The 27,979-nt window shown below is 61.9% G+C and overlaps 1 protein-coding gene across 5 annotated transcripts in view; it reads right to left on the minus strand.

Moving 5' to 3' along the window:
* INPP5A (inositol polyphosphate-5-phosphatase A) overlaps positions 1-27,979 on the minus strand; it is a 176,926-nt gene that overhangs the window by 17,849 nt on the left and 131,098 nt on the right. For all 5 annotated transcript variants that reach the window (XM_060033823.1, XM_060033819.1, XM_060033821.1 and 2 more), the window contains 3 exons: positions 18,161-18,245; positions 3,210-3,305; positions 3,004-3,078 (listed from right to left, as the gene is read on the minus strand). In XM_060033823.1, the coding sequence (XP_059889806.1) occupies positions 3,004-3,078; positions 3,210-3,305; positions 18,161-18,245 (256 nt within the window). The remainder of the gene's footprint in view (positions 1-3,003; positions 3,079-3,209; positions 3,306-18,160; positions 18,246-27,979) is intronic.

The following is a 27,979-nucleotide window of genomic DNA, read 5'->3' on the forward strand; positions in this document are numbered from 1 at the left end:
GCCGGAAAATCGATGCGCCCCGAGCGGGAGCAGTTGCTACACACCCAGAAAACATCTCTATCCAACAGGCCGAGCGCGGTGGAAACTCACGCGCCCTGCCCTGGGACAGCCGCAGAAAATTTAATCTCTCCAAATCCTCACCAGGGCACTCCATCCTGCAGCCCTGACAGCCACACTTATAATTAATTATACAATTTCGATGGGAATATCGACTAAACAAAGCTATAAATCATAGAAAAAGTCAATAGGCATGGACACATTCAATCATGTCCCGGCCAATGATTACTACTCTTAAAATACAATAATTATTTTCAGAGCCAGCTTGAATTAAATTTCTGTCAGACGGGAACAAGGCTGGTGGTTGATCAAGGATGCGATGGATTTGGGGGCCGAGGCCGGAGCAGCACATCCATCCTGCTGTGGGCGTCTCGTGTGAAGGTAAGATGTCCTCTGAGGGCTCTGCAGGCCATGCATCGTCCCCCAGGGGGGTCTGGACGCCCGCCTCCCAAGTGGGACTGACACGCCGAGCTGCCGGGGCAGTTACCGTGGAGCCTCGGCCCTGCACCACGGGGACGCACGAGGCCGCCCCCTTCCCCGGAGATTCCTGACCCGACAGGCAGGGCCACGGGCCTTCCAGACCCACGTGTAGACCTCGTCTCTGCTTCGACTCCACTGCGTCTTCTCATCTGAGTCAGCCTCAAACTTCTCCCAGATACTCAAACTAACTTTGCTCCACCTTAAAGGAGCACAATTTCACATGGTGAATAAATACAGAACTAGAGCTTACGTCTAACGGTGACATCTGTAGTTTCCAGGGTGGTGACACATTCTCTAAGTGCTAACCGAGGGCAGCGGGGACTCTGGACCCACCGTGACATCCCCGTGCCCCCTCCCCCCCGCCCCGCATACCTGCCTCAGGACCCTGTTTCTCCCTCACACGGTGGACCTTCCTTCTCGCCAGTGTCCTGGCTCCTTCCAGAATGTTCTGGCCCCCTGGCCACCCCAGCGCCACTCTCTGTGTCCACCGTTCCCCTCCCAGGGCGTCTCCGCTTTCTGCTCGTCCTGGTAACCACACTGTCCCTGGCTTCGAGGGGCCGTCTCTGTGCTAGGGGCCCTCAAAGCCCACCCCGCCCACCCTACTCCAAGCTCAGAGGGTCGCACGGCTGCCCAGGGAGCGGACGGCACCCCGAGTCTCCTGGGCACCTCACCCCACACAGGCACACTGAACGCGTCGTGTCCCCAAACCTGCCCCACGTGTTCCGGGCCTGGGAAGTCACAGGACGGCAGCCAGACACGGCCACGCCCTACAGAGCCTCCCGTCCAGCCCAGCAGGGCCGCAGCTGAGCCGTGAGTGCCGTGTGCTGAGCCCAGGCGCTGCGGGACACAGCAGGAGCCCACCGCACCGGGACCCGAGGCCCCCTGCGCAGCCGAGCTGGGAACTGGCCGCGGGGACGCGGGGACGCAGGGACGCAGCACGACAGGCAGGGGGAAGTGTGTGAGGCGGCTCGGAGCATCCGCGGGGGCAGAGGTGCCCCCCGTGCGGCTGCAGGAGGGGTGGGGGGGTCAGCACAGAGGCCCCGGGCGTGATCCGCGCCTCGGAGGAGAGGTCAGGGTCCCGGGCTTTACCCGACGGCGGTGGGAGGTGGCCAAGGCCCAAAGCTGGGCCTGACTGGGTGGGCGTGTGACCAGGCCCGGGCGGGCTCCAGGCTGGGGGTGGACAGAGGGGCAGGGGTCGGGAAGAAGGCGGGGGGGCGACGGCCGGGGGCGGCAGACTCAGACGTGTGGCGAGTCCAGGCCCAGGAGCTGCCGGACGTGCAAGGCGAGGGAGGCCCGGCGGGGGACGAGGGCTTCCGGGGAGGACAGGAAGGTAGGGCGGGTTCACGGGCTGGCAGAGTCTGCTGGACATCTGGAGAGCCCCTCTCCACTTAGACGTGAGCCCTCTTCTGAGCGCCTGGCACGAGAGCTAGGGGTCCTCCCACACAGAGGCATGGAGCCCCCAGCCGGGCTGGAGCCAGTGCTCGGAGGGGCCTGAGGCAGACGCGAGACAGAGGCACCGTCCAGAGCTGGAAACTCAAGACCCAACGGGTGACCCGGCCACTCAGGGGCGCCCAGGGCACAAGAGCTGAGCTGGGGGCAGAGGGGGACCAGGGAGCTGACCCATGAGGGGTGTGGTCCCGGGGGGGACGCTTCGGAGGCAGGCCCTGAAATCCAAGCACATCCCTGGCCTTTGGGATAAAGACGTCCCTGAGGGGTGACAATGGTCTTGGTGGCAAGCAGGTGAGGTGGGGTGAACCGGGAACTGAAAATGGGGACAATGGTACAGACGGCCCCTTACCAGGGCGGGAAGACCAGAAAGGCCCCCAGGAGGCGGGAGGGGGGAGGCACAGGTGCACACCTGGGCGTGCGGTGAGGCTCCCACAGGCGTCCCGACCGCCCTCAGGCGCCGATGCGTCAAAAGCAGGCCCAACTGGTGCACAAGAAGTAAAGGGCACCGCAGGTGCAGGGCCCCGTCGGCTCTCCCGCTGCAGGGGCCGTGCCCGCCGGGTGGTCTGAACGGCAGGCTCACACATACCAATACTTCCCTCCGCGCACACACACACGCACACACGTGCGTTCGAGATGCCCCCGCCAATTTGCACGGTGGTTCTCTTCTTTCCAAAGGAAGCCCAGGCCTCTGTGGGCCGGCCCTGAACCAGGGGTTCCGCAGCCAAAGCTCCTAGCCCTCTGCCTCTCACCGGGGAGGACCCCAGTGTTGAGAGCCACACTGGCCGGCACAGGCAGCGAGGCGAGTGGCCACAGCCCAGCCGGCGGCAGGACGCGCCCCCAGGAAGGGCCCAGTGGAGAAGTGACGGGAGGGTGAGGGTTCAGGAGCCGACCCACAGGCTGTGACGGCACCGGGAAGCATGGCTCTGGGGAAGCGGGGGCGTTGGGAGGGGCCGGGGGCCAGCGCCACCCCACAGCAGCTGCTAGGGGACCAGCCGCACGTCGGATGCCAGAGCTCACCGCGGTGCCGTTGTCGTCCCGGAAGACCTCCTGGTTGAAGTAGTCGAAGAGCTTCTTCTCGAGCTGGAGCATCACCTGCCAAGGGAAGGGCCGTCAGAGCAGGCAGGGCCCCACCTCTCCCGCCGCGGGGCCCACCGGGCACGGCACCCCCTGCACCTAGGACAGGCACTGACATTCAGAGCACAGACAGCTGCGCAGGGGCTCACCTTCCGGTCGTTGTCCGACTCTCGGAATATCAGCTTCACGACTTCGTTGGTGTCGGCGGCCCGGACGGTCTGCATCGTGGCCTTTGTGCAGAGAGTCTGGGAAGGACACGGAAGGAGCTCAGTCCCCGGAGACATGCCAGCCCGCTGCCCGCCTCCACCGCTCCCCGACCTCGGCTCAGGGGCTCACACCTCCCGTGGAGGGACCCGCGGCTCCAGACACGCGGGGCCGCACACCCGGCCCTCTGCCCGCCGCCCCAGGCTGCCCCGAGGACCAGGGACCAGGGGGCCTGTGGAGGCTGGGCAGGGAACAGTCTGACTGGCGGTCCTCCACAGCCACAGCGGGAGGGACAGTGAAGGGCAGCCAGACAGGCCCCGGGGGCAGCACGGGGGACACAGAGGCCACGCCGGGGGCCCTGGGCAGGGACGCCCACCAGCTGCGGCGGGGCAGACGGAAGGGCACGGGTGACAGGCTGACTGCAGATAGGCTGAAAACTCTATTAAATCCAGACTCCTTTAGAAAATCCTCCCTGTCCCAACCTGGGTGTGGGGCGAGGAAAGGCAGCAGGATGGGGGTTAAACAGGGTTGCTCCCCAGTCAGGACGAGGGTGGAGGCTGGCGCAGAGGCTGCGAGGCCTGGTGCAGTTAGGGGCACCGCAGGGCCGCACTGACCACACCAACACCGCAGAGACGAAGTGCAGCTCTAAACGGGCTGAGAGACACCCCAGGTGTACGGCAAGTGCCGGCGAGCATGTGCGGAGACCAGGCCCCGCACCCCTCCCTTCGGGAAAGTCCATCCACGCGGAGTCCAGAAAGGACAGAGCGGGGGCCGCGGAGGCCAGGTGGGGTGAGAAGGTCACAGCTGGATTTCAGTTTGTGTGTGAGTTATACCTCGATAGGGCTGTTTTGGAAAAAGCACTAGGTGATTTTTATTAAAAAAAGAAAGAAAGTAAGACCACCGCAACTGAACTAACGTTGACTTAAAAAAAACCCTCTTTGTCTAAGGAGCCCTCGTGAGGTCACTTCACGGCAGAGACGCGGGGCTCAGAGGCCGCGGGGCTCAGAGGCTCAAAGCAGCCAGCTTTGCGGGACATCCTCCCGCAACAGGCCCCAGGGCCCGGGGAGGCCCGGAAGCCGGAAGCCGATCCCCCTTGGGCCGCGCGCTCCAGGACAGGCATTGACATTCAGAGCACAGACAGCTACTCAGGTCAAGCCCCCCACAGTGGCTTCTGGACTCATGTGTCACAAATCAGTCTGGCCGCCTTCAAACGGCCGGATTAGAACAAGCGCCTGGACCATCCGGCCCAGCGCGGCCACCCTGCCCAGCCCCCGGCGAGGAGGTCACCCCATCCAGATGCTAATGCGCTTAAGTGGCTTCAGCCCAGTGAATGGGGAGGGCCCGGCAGGCAGACGGCATTGTAGCCTCTCGACGATTCAGGAAATTCATGGTCTTCTCCCAAAGGCATCTGCTGGAAACTTTTTAAAAAATTGCTTTATCTCTCGCCACTTCAGACGGGCTCCCAGAGGATAAACATCTGACCGGCCCAGCCCTTGGAGGGGCCTCTCTCCCACACCCGCCAGGCCTCCTCCCGGGCGGGCCTTTCAATCGCAGTCGTGACCACTCATGCAGAAACCCCTGGGCCAGGGCCTTTCCGGCTCGCCTGCTTACAGGAAGGCATTTTCCTCTTTTGAAAGGAGAAAACAATTTCCCAAATGTTATCTTAAAGAGCCACGTAAGATTCATTTCACGATCAGCAGCGGCAGGAAGGGCACAGGAGAGGCGGCCCAGCACTGTCCTGCTGGCACCCGGAGCCCCTGGTGTTTCACTTGGAATTTAGGGGCACAGGCTGCTGGGGCGGTGCCCACAGGACCCCACGCCGGTGTCAGCCCAGAGGCGCAGCGTGCAGCGTTTCCTGCGAGTCCCGCAGTCTTACAGCCACTGAATCCGCACAGCCCCCTGGGGCTCAGGGCGCCTGTGCAGCTGGCCCCGCTCCTCCCAGGGCTGCCCCCCCCACTGCCCCCATCCCGCCGTCACAAACGCTCCCCACCAGGGTCCAACTTCTATGCAGACAGAGCCCCTGGGGTCCCCACAGGCAAGCCCACGAACGCGGCCTTACAGAACCCACTCTGCTCTCTGCCAGACTGGCGCGGGGGTGGGGGGACAGCCAGCCCCGCACCCGAGGACAGGCCCTGGGGTCAGCCAGGAGCTGGTCGGGAACATTCGAGTCTGAGAAGCCTGACCTGGGGGATACGGCGGGTTTCAGAGTCTGGGTCACGACGCGCCTTCTGGAAAGTTTGGGCGGTAAGTTTCCGTCTGTGGAGGTCAGAGGCACACCGGTCGTTTTCTCATTGTAATTACTAGGCTTCTGAATGGTAAATGAAGCCATAAGGCTCTCTTCTGCGCATCCACTTCGAGAGGCAGCAGGCACTAAAAAAGCGTCTCAGTTGCGTTTACTGATGGCTCGCCAAGGCTTCAGACTCAGGTATTGTGATTCCAGAGACCCGGCTTCTGTCTGGACCCAGCACGCTGGGCCCGGAGGAAGGGGATCCCCCAGGAGCCCCAGCTGACACACACCCCAAGTTTCCAAAGGACCCAGCGTAGGCTGGGCCGGCGGGCACCTGTGGTCGGCGTCCAGGACGTGCAGTGTATACAGGGGGGCACGCCTGGGTCTGGGTGTCGGGGTAACTAGAGAGATGGTGACCGTGTAACGGAGCTAATGGAGCCGGGTTCCAGGTGGAGGGCCCTGGTGGGGCAAAGGCCGGGGTGGCAGCGTGAGAGGTGGAGACAGGGCCTGAGGGGGGCTGGGGGCAGGCAGGGAATGGCCGGCAGGCCACACGGTGTGGAGGAGAGCTGAGGGGACGCAACCTGTCTTACAGAGCTCCCAGGCGGCCAGGACAGAAATTCGGGGCTTGCCCCATCGTCACAGGCCTGCCCAGCGGCCCAGCGGGTTTGTTCTCTCCTCAGAGGCAAAAAGAGAATCAAAACACACTTCCATTCTACCTATTTTCTCCACCTGAGAAAACATAGGAAGCGACGCAGGTATTGGAAGCATATTTCGAATGAACACGAATAGCTGGTCTGGCTTCTGTCTGCAAAGCCCGGTGTGGCCTGGGGACTGCGTCTGGGTCTCTCTCCACCGGAGTCGAGAGTTCCGACATGTGAGCGTGCAGGGGTCTCTGAGGGACCCCGAAGAAGCCCACTGGCCCACAGCCCGAGTGTGGGCCCTGCCCTGCAGGTTCTAGACCCCGCGGAGGGTGCGGGCACGGGGAGGGGTCAGCAGGCGCTGGGGCTCGCCCCCCAGGGTGCTCCCTGCCAGCCTGGCACGTGGCGCCCTCCCCTCGTGCCCCGCAGGCCGCTCGGGCCTGCAGACGAGGGGCCGGGCTCAGGGGGCCGCCTCCTGCCCCAACGACGCTCGTTCCCGAGTTATCCTGGCAGCTGTTTACGAGTCGGACACAGACTGGGTGCTGGTGGAGGCACGGACCCCCTTCCGGCAGCCAGCCCCCCGGGTCCCTGAGAGCCGCAGGCACCCCCGTTCTCAGCGACGGGCCTCACGCCCTGGCTTCTAGGAGGCTCCGAGGAGTGCCAGGGTCCCCGGGACGGCTGGGCCCAGACAGGTGACCAGGAGTCCAAGCTGCGGAGCGTGGTGGGCAGCAGGGGACGCGCGTGCAGTCCATCCCTGTGGCCTCCTGCCCCCTGCCGCTCTGGTTTCCCCCACACACCTGCACCCGGGGAAGGGGGCTCGTCAGGGCCTGAGCTCAGAAGCGGTGAGCGGGGTCACTGTCTGGCGTGCCGTCACTCATGGGGCTGCACAGAGGGTGGGGCAGGTTTAATCCTGATTTCAGGCAGCGAGGAAAACCGGTGTGGCCAGATGACTGCGGCCGTCTCAGGTACAGGCAGTGGCCGACCCCGTGCGTCTCTCCTCAGAGCCCTCTGTGCTCTTCCCCTCCACGTGGGGAGCAGCGAGGTTTAAACAAAATCAAAACGAACCACCAAGCCACTCTGGCACCCAAATTTAGACACTCCCAGCAGATACTGGAAACGTTCTAGCTCATTCTGAGTAAGAGGACAGCACTCCTCTTTTTATTGAAACGCAGACCCCCTGCAGGACGGAACGCGGAGCCCCCATTTCTGCCTGGGCCCCCAGGAGAAGCTCACACCACGGAACGGGCCCCCAGAAACAGGGACCAGCGGGACCAAGGGCGTCCAGCCCCCTGGAGGTCCAGCATTCTCTCAGCGGCACCCACCTGCCAGTGACAAGGCCGCTTCCGGTCAAGGGCGTGGGTGGTGAGCCGGCACCTACACGGGGTCCCCCGTCCCCCGCTCAGACCTTGGGGGCTGGATTAACCTTTTTTTCCATCAAGTGGAAAATACAACAGCCTTGAAATGAAAAATAACCCAAAGAGCAGCTTCCTGACGTTGTGGAGCCCCCCCAGCCCCGCAGGGTCCTCTCTGTCCCCGTGGTGGCATCCTGCCGCCTGGGGCCTGGCTTCCAGCGCCTCTATTTGGACGTGGGCCCTCTGGAAGGACAGCCAGCAGCCTCCAATGTGAGGCCCGCTGTACACCGCGTCCCACCAGACCGGACACAGCTTCTGCGCCGCTGGGGTCCTTCCCGAGTGAGGACGGGGCGGGAACTCCACCTGCCCCGTCACAGAGCCACATGTTCCCGAAAACACAGGGAGCTGGTAGCGTCCTCACCTCCCCCTCCCCTGACCACATCAGGGACCCAGCTTGGCCGTCTGCGCCTGCGCAGTGGGTCACCGCTGGGGAGGGTGAGCTGGCCGCCCTGTTTTAGCCTTGGACGAGGCTCCTTCTGGCCCCATGGGAGACTAATGAGCTGGTCTGGACGGAAGCGCTGGTTCTGCAGCGAAGGGCCGGGCCAGCCTGCTCGACACCGTTACTGTGCGGAGGGGCCAGGGGGAAGGCGGGAGGCTGGCGGGTGGGCTCCATGCCCGGCCCTTGGTGTGCGACCCCGCTCCGGAGCTTTCATCCCCTGACAACTTCACGCAGGAAAACACGCGGACCCTCTGATAGCGTGAAATCGGAAACAAAGCCGGGGCACAAAGAGGCCAACCGGCCGTGGCCACCGGTTCTCTCTTCAGCCACAAACGTGCGCATACGACCGACCCCCAAGAAGCTGAAAGGAAAAGCACGTAAAAGAAACACGTCCTCAAGGGCTTCAACACAGCGCCGACGTGCGTGCCCCTGGGTGAGGATGCTCGGCCGGGCCGCCGGCCTGGCCTCTGGCATCTCAGGGGAGACGCGGGGGAGCCCTGGCCCCGCCCGGCCCCTCGAGGACCCTCCACCCCCCGACATCCGTGGCCTCATCTCCTGCGCAACGTCAAAAGGACAGTGACCCTGCTCTGGAGGCCCCGCGTGAGGGGGTGGCTGGCTGCTCTGAGTTGTGTTTCAGACGCAGGGCGTGAGGCCAGAAAGGCCCAGACCTCCGACGGGGGTGGGGCGCTGTGGGGAGCCCAGCCTCCACTCGCCACGGCGCGGGGACGGGCGGTGGCCCCCGCTCTGGCCACTCCCGTGGGGCTTGGCTCTGGGTCCACCTGCTGGAAGCAGAAGAGGGAACAGAGCAGGTGCTTCATCAGCTGTGTCTGCAGCCCCGGTGCCGGCACCTCCCGGGAGCAGGGGCCAGAGACGCCCCGCCCACCTGCAGCCACGCACGGCCGGCCTTGAGCCCGGCTTCCCACCGGCCCGCACGCTCAGCTCCTGTTCCTCTGCACAGAGGGGTCCGCGCTCCGGGAGCGGAAGCCGTCGGGGAGCTGGAACAGGGTGAGCTCCTGGTTCCAGCAAGCCGCAGCCACAAGCAGCTTCTCCTTCCTGCGGGGGCGGCCATCTCCTCCCCAAGCACTCGGACACCCTCGCCGTCTCTGTGCTGTGCGTCCAGCAGGAACCAGGCCGAGGCCAGCAATTTGCACCTGAGGAGCTCGGCATGGAGCTGCCGCCCCAGCTGGGCTGCAGGGCCCTGAGTCCTTGGGGTCCCCCCCGAATATCACGGAGACGTCAGAGAAACCGGGCCTCGGCACGCACACCCTTCACTGAAAACCACCAGCCAACCAAGGGCGTCAGGGAGAAGCTCACCCCGTCCCATGGCTGTTCTCGTCATCAAGTTCACCCCATCCCACGGCTGTTCTCGTCATCCTGTTACTTTTGGTTAAATTCTAGCCATAAAAATGTCTACAAATAAACAGGCGCACAAATCAACGTTCCGTCTGCATCCTCCTGCAGCACAGGCCACAGAGAGAAAGAGAAGGATTTCTGAACGGTGGCGCGCAGACAGACCTGAGTCCTTTACGTGGGTTTTCTTCAGAACAAGTTAATGGAAAATCGTTACCTTTTACATTTAGAGTTACTTCAAACGACTGGAAAACAGATCCCACTCTAGAGGATAAACGTGACCTTTTCTGCGGTGACTCCCCCCGTGACTCTGGACGTTAACCCGGGTCTGCCTCCTGCTGTGCTGCACCCCCTTAACCCCACACCTGCCTCAGCTCTGGAAGGAGAACGGGGTCCCGACCCGGGCTGCCCAGATCCACCTCTTGGACTCGAGGGGTTAAAGGCTGCCTCTGGCACCTCACTCACAAGCCAGCGTGTGGGAGGTGTGGGTCCAACGCTGCGTCATTGTGAGGTGGGCACGGAGAGTCAGCCAGCCAGCCCCGTGCCCTGGACACCCACCCACCCGCCAGGAACAGGAAAGAAGCACCATCCGTCCCAGGGATGGGCCAGTCCTTGGTCACCAGCGTCTACAGACGTCATTTCAGTCCTAAAGGCGTCCAGGGAGAGAGAAGAAGGGACGCAGAGTCAGCGGCTTCAGAACCTGCCTCAGTCACAGGTAACTCATGGCTCCGCAGGAAAGTGCTCAGAAAAAGTCTTCACGAACCCTCTGACCATCCCCTTCGGGGCAGACACGTGCCACGGCCTGAAAAGTAGGCGCTGGGCAGACAGATAGAAATGCGTCTTGGAGCCGCCCACACCGCCTGCGGCCGGGTGAGCAGGCCTCAGGGTACACGCTGCCGTGGGAGCCCCCGGGGGACAGCCGGGGCCACTGAGCCTGCGACAGGAACAGCACCTCCCAGTGCACGGACATGTGGTCCAACAAGCTCCAGCCTAAGCTTCAGCTTCCTTCCCTATCACACACGCACACACAGCCCCTCGGCGCGCGCACACACACACACACACACACACACACACACACACCCCTTCTGGAGAGCAAGAACCCTGGTTTGCCTGGCCTGTGCTCAGCTCCAGGGCCCCTCCAGTGGTGGCCAGGCCGGCCTGAGGCCCAGGAGGTCACCGTGCTCTAGGGGAAAGGTCTGCGGCCAGGTGCCGGGCCGTGACGGCTGTCCCTGGGTGTCGGGGGGCGGGGAGCTCGTGTAGTTAAGACGAGGCCACTGGGCAGCGTCTTGCCTCTCAGCTGCACCAAGTGGGGCCCAGAGCAGGCGCCCGCGAGAGCCATGAAGAAACACACACCCTGCTGCCTCGGCCGCAGGAGGGGCCTGGCAGGGACCCTGCCCTCGGGGGAGCTCAGCAGAGCGCTAACTTCCTCGGTTTTCAGGGTCCCAGTGGCCTGCCTGACACAGAAGGACCGTGCTGGGTGCGCGCCGAGGACCTGAGGCTGAGCAGGGCGGTGGCCGCGTCGGGCTTTCACCAGGAAGCACCGTGGGGAGGTCGTCCTGCATCGGGCGGGAGCGACCCCGAACACCCCCATTCCGTTTACTCTGACTTCCCCAAGGAAGACCCTTCTGGAGAAGTGCAGCTTTTCAGAGGTTTTCCTGGCAAACCGCAGCCCCCGGGAGGAGGGACATCCTTGATGACCGAGAGCACATGGACTCCGAGTGCCTGAAGGCGCAGACGGCGCCGGGGTCCGTGAGAGGCGCTGCTGTGAGGCCGTGTCAGCGTCAGAGGCGCCTTCGTCCTTTTTGTTCTGTATCATCAGCTGTTCACGAGAACAACAACCACCATAAAGACCCTTTCATCTCCTCCCCCAGATGCCCCGCCAGCTCCCAACCCGCTGACGGAGGGGCGACAGCGCCCGCCCGCGGCCGGCTGCGCAAACCAGGGGAGCTTGACTGAGTTTTCTAGAAGGAAGCAGCGCGGGCTCTTTCTAGGCTCCTGTCCAGCAGGACGGGACTGCCGCTCGGGGGTCTCCCTGCCCGCAGGGGATCCGGCCGGGGGACCTGCCACGCTCCTGGTCTGGCCTCTTGAGAACGTCCCCAGCCTTCCACAGACACACCAGGGCTCAGACCTGCCGGGCAGTGGGGGACAAGGGGCAGGGGGGAGAGCAGGACCCCTTGTCACCTCCTTCTGTCTCCCCGGGACAGACTCCCTGCCCCTGTCCCCTGCCTGCCTCTGTTTGCAGAAAAACTTTAGCCTCCTAGGCCTTCCCTGAGTTCCAAAGAATAACTTGAATCAGAGAAGTGAGAAAATGCAGAAACAGGCTGGGGACAGTTCACGGGGCCTTACGAAGGGCCGGCACAGGTAACGACCAGGTGCGATGCCCCCTCCTGGCTGAGTGGGAACCCACCCTCGCCAGGTCGCACGTGCAGCCAGAGGGCAGGAGGCTGGGTGGCAGAAATGCCCGTGGTCCGGGGCAGGGGCTCAGGCCACTGGGCAGCCTGCAGAGTCTCCCTGGCCGCACTGGGATGCGGGCGGGCTGTGCGGTGCCCCTGGTCCTCTTCCAAGGCGGGCGCGGTTAGTGCTGCGACCCCGGCTGTTGGGGCACCGCCTGGGCTCCCACCCCCCGCCCTGCCCCTGCCCCGCGAACATGAGCGTAGGGACGGCTGCTTCCTCCGAGAAGCCAGGGTCCTCTCAGGCCCTGCTGGCACCTGAACCTGTACCTGTCAGCAACCGGCAACCGGTTTTTCAAAACAGCCGCCAGCCTCCAAAAACGCATCCATCACCACGGCTGTCCGCGGTGACGGACGGCAGGTGGGTGCGGCTGGGGCGCGCGGAGATGGGAGCGCCTGGCACCGCTGTCACCCTTTGTCACTGGCCAGCTGAGCGCCCAGCTGCCAGTTGCCACTGCGCAAGGCATGAAACATACTCTCTGAGCAATCCCGCCGGCGGAGCTGAGTGGGAGGCTGCATCATTAATTCGTTTGGGACGCACAGCCCGTTAGACGGCACACGATCGTGGTGTTTATAGTTTGTCTGTTTTAATTACGGCTTAAGAGGTGCCAAGTTTGATCGCAGGATCATCTTTTCAGTTCTGCTAGGCAAGCATGTTTGTATTAATTTGCATCTGAAACGCGAAGCTCTAATTCCGGGGGTGGGAGGGGCAGCCGTTCACTTTGCACAAAGCACTTCTTTCCGAAGCTGGTGCCAGCCAGATACCCGAGACCCCTTGCTGCAGAGGACCGGTGGGTGTCCAGCTTGCCCTGGAGCCCCTTGCCGACTTGTCCTTCCAGGAGCCCCTGCCCGCTGCAGCCTCTTTCTCCCTGCAGGTCAGGATGCTCGTGTTTCCGGAAGGACCTGACTCCCCTCTGGGAGCTTCCAGGAGCCTGGCAGGGTGAGCACCAGAGGCAGGGCATCCCTGGGCATCTCAGGGGCCCAGGGCTGGGGAGGGTGTACCTGCCACTCTAGTGGGGGACCAGCAACCAACACCAAAGCCCAGCCAAGCCGGCACAAAGGATGACCTCAACTTCCCTCTTCAAGGGGGTCACCTGCCACCTCCAGACAAGACGACGCCAGCAGACGGAGGTCCCGCGTCCCCATCCCTGCGTCTCCTCGGACCTTCTGACCCGCACGACTGCAGTGCTGTCTGGGGCGCTCGTGGTCACCTTGGGTGCTACGCTGACCTTGGGCAATCTGGAAACCGTCTGTGGGGTGACCCACCAGCTGAGGACACCGGCCTCCCCAGGAATACAGGTCGGGGCCGGCATGGCCTCTCCCACCCCAGGACCCGGTCTGTAGGCACGAAACGCCGGTGTCTCTACAGGGTCACCGCTGAGGGCAGCCGCTCACCCAGGGAAGGGACAGCTCGAGGCCTGGGCCCCGGCTCAAGCCTTGGTGCGCCTCTGACCGGTGCTCTTTCCTGGGCCGTGTTGTTTGGAAGGAAAGGGCACAGTCCTTGGAGGGGGTGGGGCAGAGGATGAGCTGCCTGCATCCCAGCCCCCTCCCCCTCTTCCCGGTGCCCCAGTGCCCACCTGGAGGCCGCCTGCCACCCTCAGTGATGCCCCCGAGCACTGCCTGAGAACCTGCAGGACCCTGTGGCCCCAGCCAGGCCTTGTCCACCAGGCGGCCCATCCCCAAATGTGCCCCGCTGACTCCCCGCTGTGCAAGTCCCAAGAAGTGGCCACCTTCACCTCCATACACGGCTCTCCTGTAACAGGCAAAGCCCCGAAGAGGTGTCCCGGAGCCACGGAACGCCCGGGCGGCCTCGTCCTCACGCTGCTCTGCACGTTCTGGGAGCTGGGACGGCTGGCAGGCCTCGAGAAGCCATCCACTCGGTCTAACAACCTTTCGGGAAAATTTGGAGACCTCTCCTCTGGTGTCCACAGAGTTTCTGTAAGTTGTTTCTACAGTTAGAAACCCTTTCAAAGAGCCATGCGGGCCAGCAGACTGTGATGTTCCAAGAGGTGCTTCCATGGTGTTTTAAAATTCAAGACCTAAACAGGTAGCTTAATGAACGCCACTGAAATTAATCTGCAGCAAAAGAAACTTGGTCTCTTTCAGTTAAACTTTTAGATCTAGCTTTGCCCACAAGTATGTTTTCTGAGTTAGCATCGATCTCTCCAGCGGTGGGAGAGGAAATGGGGCTCTGGCAGGAAGGGGGCTGCAGAGCGTCCCCAAGTTCACGTCCACCCAGACCTCAGCCCACGACTGTTTTGTCAACCAGGGCCTTGGCAGATGTGACGGGTCAACGTTCTCGAGCCGAGCTCACCCTGGATTCAGGGTGGCCCAAGTGCAGTGACTGTCCCCACAAGGACAGTGAGGCAGGGAGGAGGCACGTGAGGCCGGAGCAGAGGCAGTGATGACGCGGCCACAGCCCAGGGGCGCCTGGGCCACCGGAGCCGAGGAGGCAGGAGGGAGCCCCCTGACCTCAGACTTCTGCCTCGAGACCAGTGTCCCAGCCGCTGGCCGGGGACACGAAACACAACCAGGCACAAGCTGTGCCACCAGGCACAAGCTGTGTCTTCCGTGGGGACTTCAGAACATACCAAGTTCATTACAATTTTCTTCATCAGCTGGACACGTCTGGGGCCAAAGGTGACGTGGCAACCCGGAGGGGACACGCGGGTGCAAGGGTGGGGTCCGGGTGTCACGCGCTACGCTATCCGCCTACGACTCCCCCGTTGGGTCCCTGCTTCTCCGCCAGAGCGCTCAGCCGCCAGGGCACTCAGCCGCAGGACTGCATGGCAGCTTCCTGCTCAGCCTGGATGCTTTGTGAACAGCTGATGACTGTGCTGATGAGGCGTGAGAAGATGGTCTTTAACCCCTAGGGCTAAAGTCTTCATTTGACCAAACGGTCCTAAAAACTCGCTATACCAAAAATCATACTCCACGTGCTGGGAATAAAAATCATTTCCCATTGGTTTGCTTTACTTACACAGTAAACTGTGTGCAGAGGTGTAAGTTTTCGTCAACTGAACAGCCATTTATCCACAGGATAGATGGACCGTATGGTTTAAAGAACCACGTGCACAAGAAAACCCTCCAAAAATTAATGCACGAATCTTAGACACATCTGTTTATTCATCGAGCAAATAATTCAATTAAACACCATTGATTCCTCCCTCCTTTGAAAGTGCCAATTTCACAGCCCTGGACAACGGAGCGCTTTTCTCACGTGTGCGGGTGCACAGCCAGAGCAAACACTCCCTGGCAGCAGCGGGGCAGGGGCAGTGTCCAGTGAGCTGTCGTGGGCAAGCCCAGAGCTTGGGGGTGCGGGGGTGTCCTGGTGGCATTCAGGTCCACTTAGATGCGCTGCCACACTCCGGGCGGCTCCCAGAAGAGGCTGCGAGGAGACTGAACGGAGCCCGGGGTGAAGCCGCCGGTTCCGCGAGGGAGACTCCGTGTGCCCGGAGGACGGGGTCTCCTGGAGCCGTCCCGCCCCGCCAAGCCCAACGCCTACCAGCAGGCCCGCTGGGAAGAGCTGCTGCTCAGAACGACCACGTCCCCTTGGGGTGCAGTGGGACCTCCTCGGGCCCGAGACCGCCCTCGCCACGCCCCCTCACCAGAACCCACTCTCCCGCGCGGGGTGGGGTGGGCGGGGCTGGCGGGGCGGGGGGCCTCTGCTTCCTGCCCCCTGCGGTGGACGGCCCGCCTGGGTCAGCCCTCGTGTGCCCTTGTGTGCCCAGGACCCGTCCCTGCCGTGGGTCCCTCTGACCTCTCAGGACTGCTGACATGGGGTCCCCAGCACAGTCCGAGGGGCTTGCGGTGAAGGCACACGGAAATGCCTAGAGCAGACAGATGACTGACTGTTTAGGAAGTGACCTCCTGGGGGAGGGGACACACAGATGCGTAACGCCTGTGACTCTTACCAGCAGCAGGACTGCTGCCCTGCACCTGACCTCACACACAGCCGCCCACACAGGGAAGCGGCAGACACTCTGTGCCCCACCCCTTCCCAGGTGTGCTCACCGGCTGCCCGGACAGCGGGACACCAAGGCCGGGGGCAGGTCCAGGGGCGGCCAGGCCAAGGGAAGCCGAGGGCCGGGGAGGCCAAGGTGGGGTCCGCAGGGGCCCAGGAGGGGAAGCTTGTGCACATAGTTCCGCTTCCCTGAAAAATCAGCTGTTTGTGAGAACTGCCTACAAAAAACAGCATTTCCTATAGTTCCTTATCTAAGTCAGTTAATTAGTTGGAAAAGCGCTCAAGAACGAAGATCCCCTGTACTTTCCTGAAGGAAGAGGAACTTATTAAAACCTGGGCAGTCCACCAAATATCGAGGCTTTTGGCCTGGAACCTTCAGGCTGTTGGTCCTTGGAGACGCTTGGGGCCCCCGGGTGGCCTTCAGAACAATGCGCCCATCGGGGGTCTCCCTGTGGATCCACAGACCAGGCAGCCCCTCAGTACGCGGGGCCGAGCCCTCTCCCTCCTCCGCGGTCTGGCCCTCAAAGCTCTGCTGCTCAGGGGACGACCTCGGGCTGTTACTGACCAGGAAGTGAGCGCCTACGTCCCTGCTCAGGCTCTGCCCCCTCTCACTCACGGTCAAGGACATGTGGCCGTGGGTCCTGTACCACCAGCCCCGACATCCTGATGATACGGGGCCGGGCTGCCACCTCTGGGAGGAAACACAGAAGGATGGAGCGCCCAGCCGCGGGCAGCGCCTCCCTGGCCGAGTCCAGGGTCCATTAGGACCCCGGCCAGCACCGGCCACCTGTGCGGTCACCGTGTGGCAGGAGTCCTTCCTCTAGGGGATGGGACGGGTCCCTGAGGTGAAGCCAAGGTCTGAAGGTGAAGGGTCAGGAGAAAGGGCGCCGGGCAGAGAAGCCTGGGGAAGGGGAGGGGGTCACACGATCAGCGGCAGCCACACGTGTCACGGCCCAGCTCCGCTCACGCCCCCTCACGCCCGCTCACGCCCCCTCACGCCCGCTCACGCCCAGGGCCGTGTCCTCCCGCTTCCCACTCGGTAAGAAAAGGAAATCACGACTCTGCAGGAGCCTCGGCGCCCTCCATGGAAACCGGAGCCCCGCCTGCGCCACACGTCCCGTGACAATTCCGCCCGCGTCCAGAGCCGCTGCCCTTAGACGGGGCCCTCGGGCGAGCAGAGAGGCCGTTCCAGCACAGCGGGCTCACTGGGCCCAAGTACCAGCCGGAAGTGACCTGCGCTCGGGGGCTCACCCCAGCAAAACCAGCGCGGCTAGAATACCAGAGGAGGCACTGTTGGCGAGGGCGCCTGGCCTGCGGGCACTGGGCTGGGCTCCCCACGCCCCTCACAGCATCACACGTGCACTGGCGGATTTCAACAGGCGGGCATCGCACCCATGGCTCACAGGCACGGAACCCATGGGACCTTGGATCCAGGTTGCGGATTGAGCCAAACTCAAAATGAGGGGGGAAAAGGCAGCAGAACCAAATGCAGGATTTTACGGTCCTCAGTGGAATTCATTTGTCTATTTGAAAACACTCCGAGTGGTCGAAAGCCCCCTCCCCACACTCAGGCGCCTCTCACTGCTCAGTTTTAAGACAGAATCTTCTGCCGAGAAGGGAGGATTACTTGTACCTGAGACGCCAAAGGAAGATGACAAGAGGGGACCCCCGGGGTCTCCCCCTGCTGTTTCCACCATCACTGCAGGCACACGCTTGTGTGTGCCCTGCTCTGGACAGGCCTGGGCTGGACCCTGCACGCTGTGGTCTCCCTCCTGCACCTGGGTCTGGGGGGACCCGCTCACCTTGGGCGGCTGGCAGGCCCCCTTCGCTGCGGCCTGGGGCCCTGCCATCAGCACTGCACCCCCGGGAGAGTGGGGCAGGCGCGGCAGCGGGGCTCAGGGCCGCAGACCCTCTGGGAGAAGCCGGCCCCACGCAGAGGAGACCACGCTCCAGGCCACGTGGCGGGACCCGGTGGGGCCGACGAGCTGGCCTTCCGACCCGGTCGCCTCGCGGCTGGTGGCCATCCAGGTTCCACCTGCGCCCGCTGCTCAGCGGGAGCGTCACCCAGGGGCCTGAGGGCACCCCGGGGATCCCCACAGCTGGGGGACTGGCGCATACAGCTGACCAGGGGCTGCCTTCTCACAGGTGGCTTCCTCCTCCTTCCTCTCCCGACGGTCAGCAGAGGAATCTCCAGGCTCAGCACACATGTGCTGAGTGACCCGACCACTACCCAACTACTCGCTCGGAGGGGCTCCCATAACAGCCCCCTTTTGACAGTAAAACGTTCTCCATTAGGAGTTTCTGCCTTAAATAGAACCAGTGAGCAGGACAGTGGGAACGCGCCCGTCGAGGATCACGGGCTTCCGCTGTCTTCCCAACATGACCGAACACGCGTGAGGCTCCCGGCGTGGCCTACCTCCACCACGGACTTGGAATCCAGTCGGAAGTTGAAATCGCCAAAGACAAAGTAGGACGCTTTCTCGAATCGCTGGTCAATGATTCTGGGAGGAGAGAAGCAGAGGGGGTTACTGAGGCACGGCGCCCGCCACGCCCGGCCTCTCCCCGGGCTCCCCTCCACGCATTTCCCACCGCCTCCTGCTGAAGGACGCTTGCACCCCAGTGACCGTGATCAACACGTGTTCCCCAGACGGCTCCCAGCTTGCCAGCACTGGGGTGTGCGCCAGCGCAGTCCCATCCGCTGGGCCGGGGCCGTGAAAACCACGTTTGGCGTGCAACGGCAGCCTGCACCAGGGAAGGAAAAGGCCGCGCCCCACGCCAGACACAGGCGAGCAGCCCGGAGCGGGCAGCCCACACGAGCCCGGGACGCCTCCGTCTGGGAAGGACAAGGGCCACGCCCCACGCCAGACACAGGCGAGCAGCCCGGAGCGGGCAGCCCACACGAGCCCGGGACGCCTCCGTCTGGGAAGGAAAAGGGCCACGCCCCACGCCAGACACAGGAGAGCAGCCCGGAGCGGGCAGCCCACAGGAGCCCGGGACGCCTCCGTCTGGTCCGTGGACGGTTCCTCCCATCGGTGGTGGACACCTGACCTCATTCTCAGCGTTGTAGCTTATCCCCACGTGGATGTTTGGAAGCTACAAAGTGAGAGTGACTATGTCTTTTTTTTTAAGCTAAGTATTGCCTGGCTCAAAAAACTTTTTCCACGTATTTTAAACCAATCACAATTTATTTCATAGAGATTTTTCAGCTGAGAAACGCACACACGGCAAACGTGACAGTGATATGTCAGTGTCACCCCCACCCGGGCCCCGTACAGACCTCTCTTCCCCGGTAAGAGGCCAGGACACCACCCAACCCCGATCCTCCGCTCACTCACTCCCCCACCCCCTCCCCACCCTTGGTGGCAGCAGGGTCCCGGCTGCACTGGCCTCAAGGGCAAAGGAAGCAAGTGCGGGTCACTTCCAACTCAAAGCGGAATGCGAACCACGGCTAACGAGACAGCCCGCAGAGCACACGTGTGGTCTGGGCAGAAGGGAAGGGAGGTTCAGTGACCCAGGTCCCCAGTTCCACCGCCCATTGGTGGCTGCACTGACACCCCCGCCGAGACGGAGCAGCAGGGCCCACGGGCACAGTGTGGGGCGCCGCCCCCATGGCCTACGTGCTGCGATGGACTCTGAGAAAATAAATATTAAAGGCGGGCAAAGCCGGGAGCACCCCTCGCCCAGATCAACTCAGAAATATCTGGCCGGCACCGAGACACCTGGGTGCCACCGGACCTGCCCCGTCCGGCCCCCAGGGCAGAGGGAGCAGGCGTGCCCCCAACCCCGGAGTGGCCTTCCCAACTTGACGCACTAGCCTGAGAAAGGAAAGGTGACTGACAGCGATGACATCACCGCTGTTTCACGACGGTGGCCGCTGGGCTGGAGGGACAGTCCCGTCCGCACCCCCGGGGACGGCAAGCTGGTGGCTTCTGCTCGCGCCTGGCCTGCTTTCCTTTCTGGTTCCTTGCCTCCTGCTTTTTCAACTCCAAGAGTTTCCCTGTGAAGTGTGATGGTGATGCTGTCTGTGCTCACGGTACCTGTCACGCACGAGCCTTAATTTTCACGCAGGAAACACACCCACGTCCCCCCAGCTGCTGGCCCTTCTCCCCCCAAGGCTGATTCCCGACAAGTCCTTCTCTCATCTTCCTGGCAGAGTCTGTAGTGCAGACTTTAATCCATCTGGAATTACGTGTGAAGAAGGGGTCTTAGTTTATCGATTTTCCCAACAGTCGGCTGATCCAAACCCTTTATTAAACATTCAATCCTCTTCCCCTTGAGTTTGTGCAGAACAGGAGTCCCTGGATTACATGGGTCTTTTCGAGACTCTCCTTTTCTGCAGATCTTTTATCTATTCCTGTTGCTTTTAAATCATAGGACTTCTCATGGGGAAGCCCTGCTTGTTGAAGTTCTTCTAGGAATTGTCTCAGCTGTTTTCATATTTTCTCGCATATTAATTGCTGTATCACGGAGCTAAATTCCACAAAAAGTCTTGTTTTCCTGTTTAGTTGGATTGATTCTCACACATGCGAATTTGAAGACAAAGGACGTATTTTAACAGATTGTCATTAACGGTGCAGATGACAAGTGACGTCACTTCTTGTGTGAAAAGTTAAGTCTTTCTGGGCTTCCCTGGTGGCGCAGTGGATGAGAGTCCGCCTGCCGATGCAGGGGACACGGGTTCGTGCCCCGGTCCGGGAGGATCCCACATGCCGCGGAGCGGCTGGGCCCGTGAGCCATGGCCGCTGAGCCTGCGCGTCCGGAGCCTGTGCTCCGCAACGGGAGACGCCACAACAGTGAGAGGCCCGCGTACCGCAAAAAAAAAAAAAAAAAAGTTAAGTCTTTCTGTGGAGGAGACATCGCTCAGGGATGAAAATACAGGGAGGCCGGTGGGTCGGCCCTGGGGCTGCCGTACATCTAGGACTGGCCGTGTACCCCACCCCGTCCCACCCGCCTGGCACCTGCGGGGGAGGGGGAGGAACCCACCCCCATCGACTGTCTGTCAGCAGGAGGCTATCCAAGCCATCTTGAAGAAAGTTAATCTCTTCTGCCCTTAAACTTTAGAAGAAGAAAATACCTCAGAGAACCTGCACAGGTTCCTGGAAAGGCCGACAGGGTGTCCCGTCGGGGCACGGACTCCGTGGTCGCCCATCTTCTGGGAAGGGGACCCAGTGCACAAGCCCCACCAGGAAAGGAGAAGCAGCAATGTCCCTCCCGGCCCCGCCTCCCAGGACCAGTGAGTGGATGAGAGAGACACAACCACTGGGGCTCCGCCACACTGCTCTTTAAAAAACCCCCAAACGGAACTCTTCACTGCAGCCCTGCCAAGTGACTGCTGGCTGTGCGCGGAGGCCAGAGACGCCTGCGGCCCCAGGGCCTGTGCCTGGGGGTGGGCACGGGGGCTGCTCCCCGTGCCCTCACCCTCCAGCCTCACGGCTCTGGGACCCCACGTCACCGCTCTGCGCCCAGCAGCCGTGCAGCCCCAGCGCAAGGACCGCCAGTCCCTGCAGCTCCCCGAGGCCCGTCGGCCCCAGCCCGCCTGGAGGCCCTCGGGGGCACCTCCCGGCCTCAGCCCCCTCCCCCTGCGCCCCCGGCCCAGCAAGGCTGCCTCCAGACAGGAGCCTGGGGGGTGCCCATTGGGGTGTCCCGGGGCAAGGGGCTGGGGAGCAAGCTGACACGGCGCCTGGGACCCCACGAGGTCTGGGCTCAGCGGTCGCACGGCGCCTCCTCACCACCGCCACTCGGACCTCAGGCCACTCAAGAGGACTTCTCTTTTCTTTCGTTCTTTTTATTTATTTTTTAAGAAAAACTAAACCAAACCGAAGCTTCGACTTGATTTGCTGAAGGAAGGAGGGCGAGCTGTCACGCTTCCTGGGCAGAAACACTTTAAATGTCCACTTTAAACCTACACATCTTATCCTGAGGGTGTATCAGCTTCTGTTTATTAAGAAGCCCAGGGCACAATGTCCTCGAGAAAAGTCGGTGTGGCAAGTGGAGAAACCTCTGCGTTCACAGGCGAACCGGCTGCTCTCTCGCGGCTTCTTACGCTTAACGTGGTGTCGGGTCACACGCGACACCTCAGCAAGGCGACGGGGACACGGCTCAGACGCGAGGCCAGAGCGCTCACAGCGCCCCTCGATCCTGAACTATTTCTCGAGCCAGAGCATTTGCCTTAAATCTTGTCTTGGAAAGCCGGGCTCCAGCCCTGCGGCAGGAAAGGCTGGAGCTCCACATTTCCTGGGGTCGAAGCCTTGGAAGGTGCCTGAGGGCGCTGGAGGTCACGGCCACACTAGCTCTCCTGCTCCAGGGGGCCACGAGGGACGCACAGGAGGTCCGGCCCAGGCCTGGGCCCCAGTCCCCACACAGGCGGTTTCCCGGGAGGTATGTGGAGGCGGGCGGGCGTCAGACGATTTGGGTGAAGCACGAGCCCGGCTGACCCCGGCTGACCGTCCTCGGCCTGACGGATGGGCGGGAAACGAGGGACCAGGAAGCAGTGCAGACGGCCGACACCGTGCCGGGGAAGCAAGACTATCTGGCTAATTAAATGGCAGAATCCGTTTAGAGGTAATTTCCTTTTTAAAAGATAACGAATTTCAGATTTAATATGGGACTAAATCAACTTTAAAGAGCTCTGCGGGTTCGGAGGGAGAGAATGCTGCATCTGGCGGCCTTCCTGGAACCCGGCCCCCACGGCCTCTTTCTGGTGACGGACGGGGTGGCCCGCGGTGACGGGTGACGTGATTTCATCAGCTTGTCTCGGGTCTTGTAATTCTATCATTAAAACCCTAAACTTTATCATCTTCCCGTGCCCTGCTCCTTTTGATGTAATGGCCTGAGCCCATTAATAACATCGCCGTCCGAGGCGAGATGGAAGGGCTGTCACGGGGAAGCAGTCGTCCGAGTGCCAGACCGCGGCCCGCAGCCCTCACTTTTAATTTCAACATAGTGCCATTTGGGCCAGCAGGAAAGAAGCGTTGTTTTAAAATTAATTACCTTGTCAGTAGCTATTATGATTAAAAAGTAGGTCCACGTCAATACCCTGTGCCTAATTCAGAAAGAGAACTACACGAAGAGCCATGGAAATCAGTGCTCTAGGCCCTGAGAACGGAGCCTCTTTCTGTCTTGACGGGCGATTTCACGACGCGAGGAACCTTGCTGTGCCGAAGGGTCCCCACCCGCTCAGGCTGCCTGTGTGGAAGGAAGGGGCCGAGGACGCCTCGCGGCTTGAAGAGCCCGATGGCAGAGGCGACAGCCCTGAAGGGGCCACAGATCGAATACCTGAGGTCACACGTTTCTACTGGGGGCGGCTCGGGCCTTGGACAGGACGCCAGGCGGAGGGGCAGACGAGGGGCCGTCGGGCCTGCCCACCAGGCTGCACTCCAGGGTCCTTCCTTTGTTATTTTTAGCCTCTGAACGTGGTGGAAACTGACCTCAGGTTTCGTCTCAGATCTGGGAGAGGCCATGTGCTCAGGTCAAACAAGTTGAAATAGCAAAGCACGGACGGCAGGAGGTTCCTACGACTGGCCGCTGATTTCAGGGTCTTTGGAGTTTCCTTTAGTCTTAAAGCATCAGATTGAAGGGTTTATCACACGTGCATCTAAGCTGCCTCCTACAGACCGACCTTCCTGGAAGCTATTCTCAGGACTGCACGCTTCACTCTGCCCCGCGTGCTGGCCTCGGGCTTGGGCCGGTGGGGCTGGCAGCCCTGGGGGAGTCCCCTACTGTGACAGCTGCAGGCACGAGGGAGCCTGTGGGGAGGTGGGTGGTCCCAGACGCCCCTGAGGCAGAGACAGAGGAGGAGGATACCGTGTGAAGGCAGGAAGGACACATCTGAGGGATGGAGCCTGAGCCGAGTCCCAGCGACGCGTGCGCCCCGCCAGCCGGCACCATGCGCTCCTCCAGCCCGGCGTCTACCCAGGCCTGGCGCCCCAGTGACCTGTGAGGTCACCCATGCCTCCTGCAGCAGCAGGCACCCTGGGGCTGGGCCCAGGGCTCCCCAGCACGGGTGACACACGAACCCTCAGCCACTTGCGTGGGGTGGACCAGGGGGAGTCTCAGCACAATAAGGCCACACCCTCGAGCAGCAGAACATGGAGAGCGCCGGGGCAGCCGCCGTGGCTGGTTACAGAACCCACTCTTTTCCGTAAGCTTCCGGGGACCGCGCCCGGTTCTGAAATGCCCCTCTGGTCTCAGCCGGCTGGTGGCCGGAGCTCGGCTGTTGGAATGAGGCCATGAGGCCCCGCGGGCGCTGGACTGTCCCTGCAGTCTTACGTGGAAGCCCAGCCCCTTGAGACAGTACTGGAGACGGAGCGCTCAGGAGATGATCCAGGTCAAATGGGGCCATGAGGGTGGGCCCTGACCTGATGGGACAGGTGTCCTCGTAAGAAGAGGCACCAGGGCTTCTTCTGCCACCTGAGAACACAGCAAGAAGGCAGCCAGCGGCGTCCAGCAGGAAGGGGTCTCTCCAGAGCCGGACCACGCCGGGCCCTGACCCCAGACCCGTGGCCTCCAGAGCTGAGGGCAACGAAGTGCATCGTGGCCGCGGGCTCTCCAGTAATCTGCACGGTTGGTCCGGCTCCAGCCTGGGCCTGAGTTTCCTGTCTGTGCACCGAGATGTCCTCCAGCCCACGAGGCTGCCTCTGTCAGGGGGACAGGAGGGGTTCAGGCCCCACCATGGCTGGCACTTCTCAATCAAATCGCTGTTTGCCACCCTCTGCATGGCCGTGCTCCCTTTGATGACAACGGTCTCCAGGGCAGGGCTGTGGGTGGAGACCTCCTGCAGGCATCAGGCTGAGCTTCCCGTCAGCAGTCCTCTCATTCGTTCTTTAAATAGCATCATAATATTAAATACGCCTTTTCTGCTCAGATGCCACCACAAGCCAGAGAAGCAGAGAAGACCCATAGCCTCCTGGGGCCACTCAGTTCCCCCACGTACCCGGAAGAGAAAACAAGAGCTGGAAGCTCAGAAAGCCGAGGGAGGCTTTAAGACTTTTGATATCAAAGAACGTCGGAAACAATGCTGAATGTCAGCGGCTTTCGGGAGATGCAGATCACCCCGCGGTCCCCAGCCCGGGTGAGCACGCAGCTGGCGGGGCCACAGTCCGGCGGAGAAGGACGAGACGTTCTGAATGCTAGCGAAGCCCCGAGAACACCGCAAACGAAGGCCAGCAAGATGGTGGACGAGCACGGACGGAGCTGCCACGAGGGACATGGAGCTGGAGGGTGGGAGTGACAAACCCACGATACAAGCCACAGAGGGAGGTGCCCGTGCTGCCGTTCACGTGACACTCCAGGATATCATGTAAGGGGCTCTCGGAAGCCTGCCTCCCCCAAAACAACAGAGGATGCAAACGTGCAATAAAAACATATACAATACTGCACACATGTTAACACACACAAGCGGTCCAGGGATGTGCACGGGGTCCAGGAAAGACAGGCACTGGATCAAGACGGCTGGGGGGCAGAGTGGGGGGGCGGGTACGACGAGGGTTCAGGACAGAGAACACAGGGGCACCGACGGCACCCTCGTTTCACTTCTGGACAGAAGGACAAGCACGGAAAAACGTAAACCCGACACTGCCGAGTGGAGGGCGCAGGACTGTCATCGTAGCCTTCCACACCTCGCTGGATGCCTGACGCCAGGAGCACGCAGGAGCCCAGCCCTCGGCTGGGGAGGAGCTGGGGCGGCGAGGACGCTGCCTGGTGGGCCCGGGACTCCTGCGTCTGAGCTGGGCTCCAAACAGACACGGGACAGTGGCCACCTGGGCCTCCAGGCTGAGGGACGCCTGAGTGGGGAGGTGGGGGCCACCGGCCACGTGGGGCGTCCCGATGCCCCGCATCCTTAGCACAGAGCCTGTCTTTGCCTGGAGACCGGCGGCTTTTCTTCTGCTGGCTGACCAGCGAGGCGAGTTCTGGGAACGGCCCTAAGAGAAGCCCTGAGACGAGGGTCTTTGAGCGGCTGACAGCTGACGGATGACCGCCCGCAGGACGACAAAGGGGAGCTGTGAGCAGCCGCATCACACCGCCGCGCCCTGGGAAACTAATTGCTCCCAATTGTCCCGGGCAGCATTATTTTTCTGGCAATCATTTTCTTTGAAAGCCCAAAATGAGCATGAAACAACTCTTTTGACCGGACATAAAAGTTAAATGTCCCAATGTTGATCAAATTAACTTCAGCGCTGTGACAATGGACTGTATTTGTGAAGAGATACTGGGGGACAAAGGGGCGCTTTATGCCGAGATTTCACAGTTGTGATGTAAAAATGTTCCTGAGGACCTGGCCCGGCCGCATTGCATAGGGAGACACAAGAGCCCTGTCACTTGTGGAAAAAAAATCTCACTTCACGGCCGAAAGCTTGGGAGAGTCCAGGAAGGACTGTGTGAGCTGCAGTCTCTGCTGCCGAGTTAATGCCCTAAACGTTCCCCAAGAGCGTGACTGTGCGCCTGGAGAGGGACCACCTGTCCCCACGGGGGGTACAAAGGTGCACGCGGCACACACAGCCCCCCAGAGCCCCAAGGAGGGTCCGAGCCACCCCTCCAGGCAGACAGGACCCCAGGCCCCGCGCAGAGGCCCCAACACAGCCCACTGCAGCGTCTCTGAGCCTGACGCCCTTTGCTAATTAGAGGTTTGTCTTCTTTTAACCTTGCAGAGCGAGAGGGTTTTTTTAAATTTTCTTTTTTTTTTTTTTGGCCCCGACTCGCGGCACGTGGGATCTTAGTTCCCCGACCAGGGGTCAAACCCACACCCCCTGCATTGGATGCACAGAGTCTTAACCACTGGACCGCCAGGGAAGTCCCAGAACAAGAGATTTAAAGCAAAAAATTATTGCACAAAAACATCAGTTATGATTTACCATAAAAACCCAGACGAACCCACTGGCCGCCCTTTACTAACACTGGAAATCCTATTTTGCAACGTCTCCAAGGGGAATCCTTCCCACTAAGCCCATCACAGCAAGGGCGCCATGGGCGTGGTGCTCTGCAGGGGACATTCATGGTGGGCGCTGCTCCTATAGCGTAAACAATTCTGAAAGTTCACACACTTCAGATGAGAGTTTGACTCTCAGGGTTTTTTGTTTTGTTTTAAGTAAGACTTTTATTTTGGAATAATCTTGGATTCACAGAAAAACTGCAAACACAGCACCGGGTGCCTCTCGGTTTTAACCCGCGGTCCCCCCACCACCCTGTGGGGACAGGACCTGGGCTGACGTGCCACCTTTCCCGGGCCTGACACCCTCGCTCGGATGGAAACGCGAGCCTGCGAGGCTTTACGGGGAGATTAAGCCGGGAAGGCGGGCTCCCCTCGGACCCCGCACTGTTTCCCTGCGTCCACGCCGGCCGCAGACAATGTTCCCAGAGGTTCCCAACGCCCTGAATGGGAAACTGTTGGTGGCAGCGTCCATTCAAAGGGCCAGCATGGCATTGTCCTCCCAATCGGCAGAGAGAATGCGGTCTGCTGGTGGCTGCCAAAAGGTTAGCATCCCCGATGAAAGGGCGGCCCGTCATTCACCGCCGACAGAGCGGCCCTTTGTGCGGGCGGCCCGGCCCCGCGCGGCGGAGGTCCGGATGCGGCTGGCTGAGCGCCCCACAGAAGCCCTTCATGGGAACGCAGAGCTGGGGAAGGGCCCGAAACCCAGAGGCCGCTTTCCCGGGGGCCGCAAAGCACAGGCGGTCTGGGGCAGTGACACATCCTCAGGCCATCCGTCTGACGACCTGACCACAGCCGCCAAGCCCAGCTCATTCCCCATCCAGCCGGCTCCGGCCCCAAAGGAGGCCCCAGAGAGGGCCCGGGGACCGCAGGGCCCCAGCCGCGCCCCAGCCGAGCAGCCCTGGGAGGCCGGTCTGGCCGCTGCGAGATGAGCCCTCCCAGGAGGGCCGCTCCCAAGTCTGATGTGACCACACGCGCCCCTGGGCCTCCTCCCAGACCAAGGCACCGTGCGCGTCAGGCCGGTGCCGCGAAGGCGGACAGCCCGGGGCCTCAGCACAGACTGGGCGATGCTGGCGCCTGGCTGCAGACAGGGTGAGGGCAAGCAGATCCCCGTGTCCCCCACGTGGGGGCCTCGGATGGGGCAAGAGGCCTGATCTCCGGCAGCCCGGAGGCGAACTGGCGGCCACTGTCTCGTCCCGCTGACTGGTGGCACGAGGACAGGCTCCTGGCCTTCCGGCTCCGTCCAGGGAGCGTCTCGGCCGAGCACGCGCACAGAAGGAACAGGCACAACTCATGGTCTGGGCAGGCTGG

The sequence above is a fragment of the Delphinus delphis genome, chromosome 16, assembly GCF_949987515.2.
Source record: "Delphinus delphis chromosome 16, mDelDel1.2, whole genome shotgun sequence".
Taxonomy (NCBI): domain Eukaryota; kingdom Metazoa; phylum Chordata; class Mammalia; order Artiodactyla; family Delphinidae; genus Delphinus; species Delphinus delphis.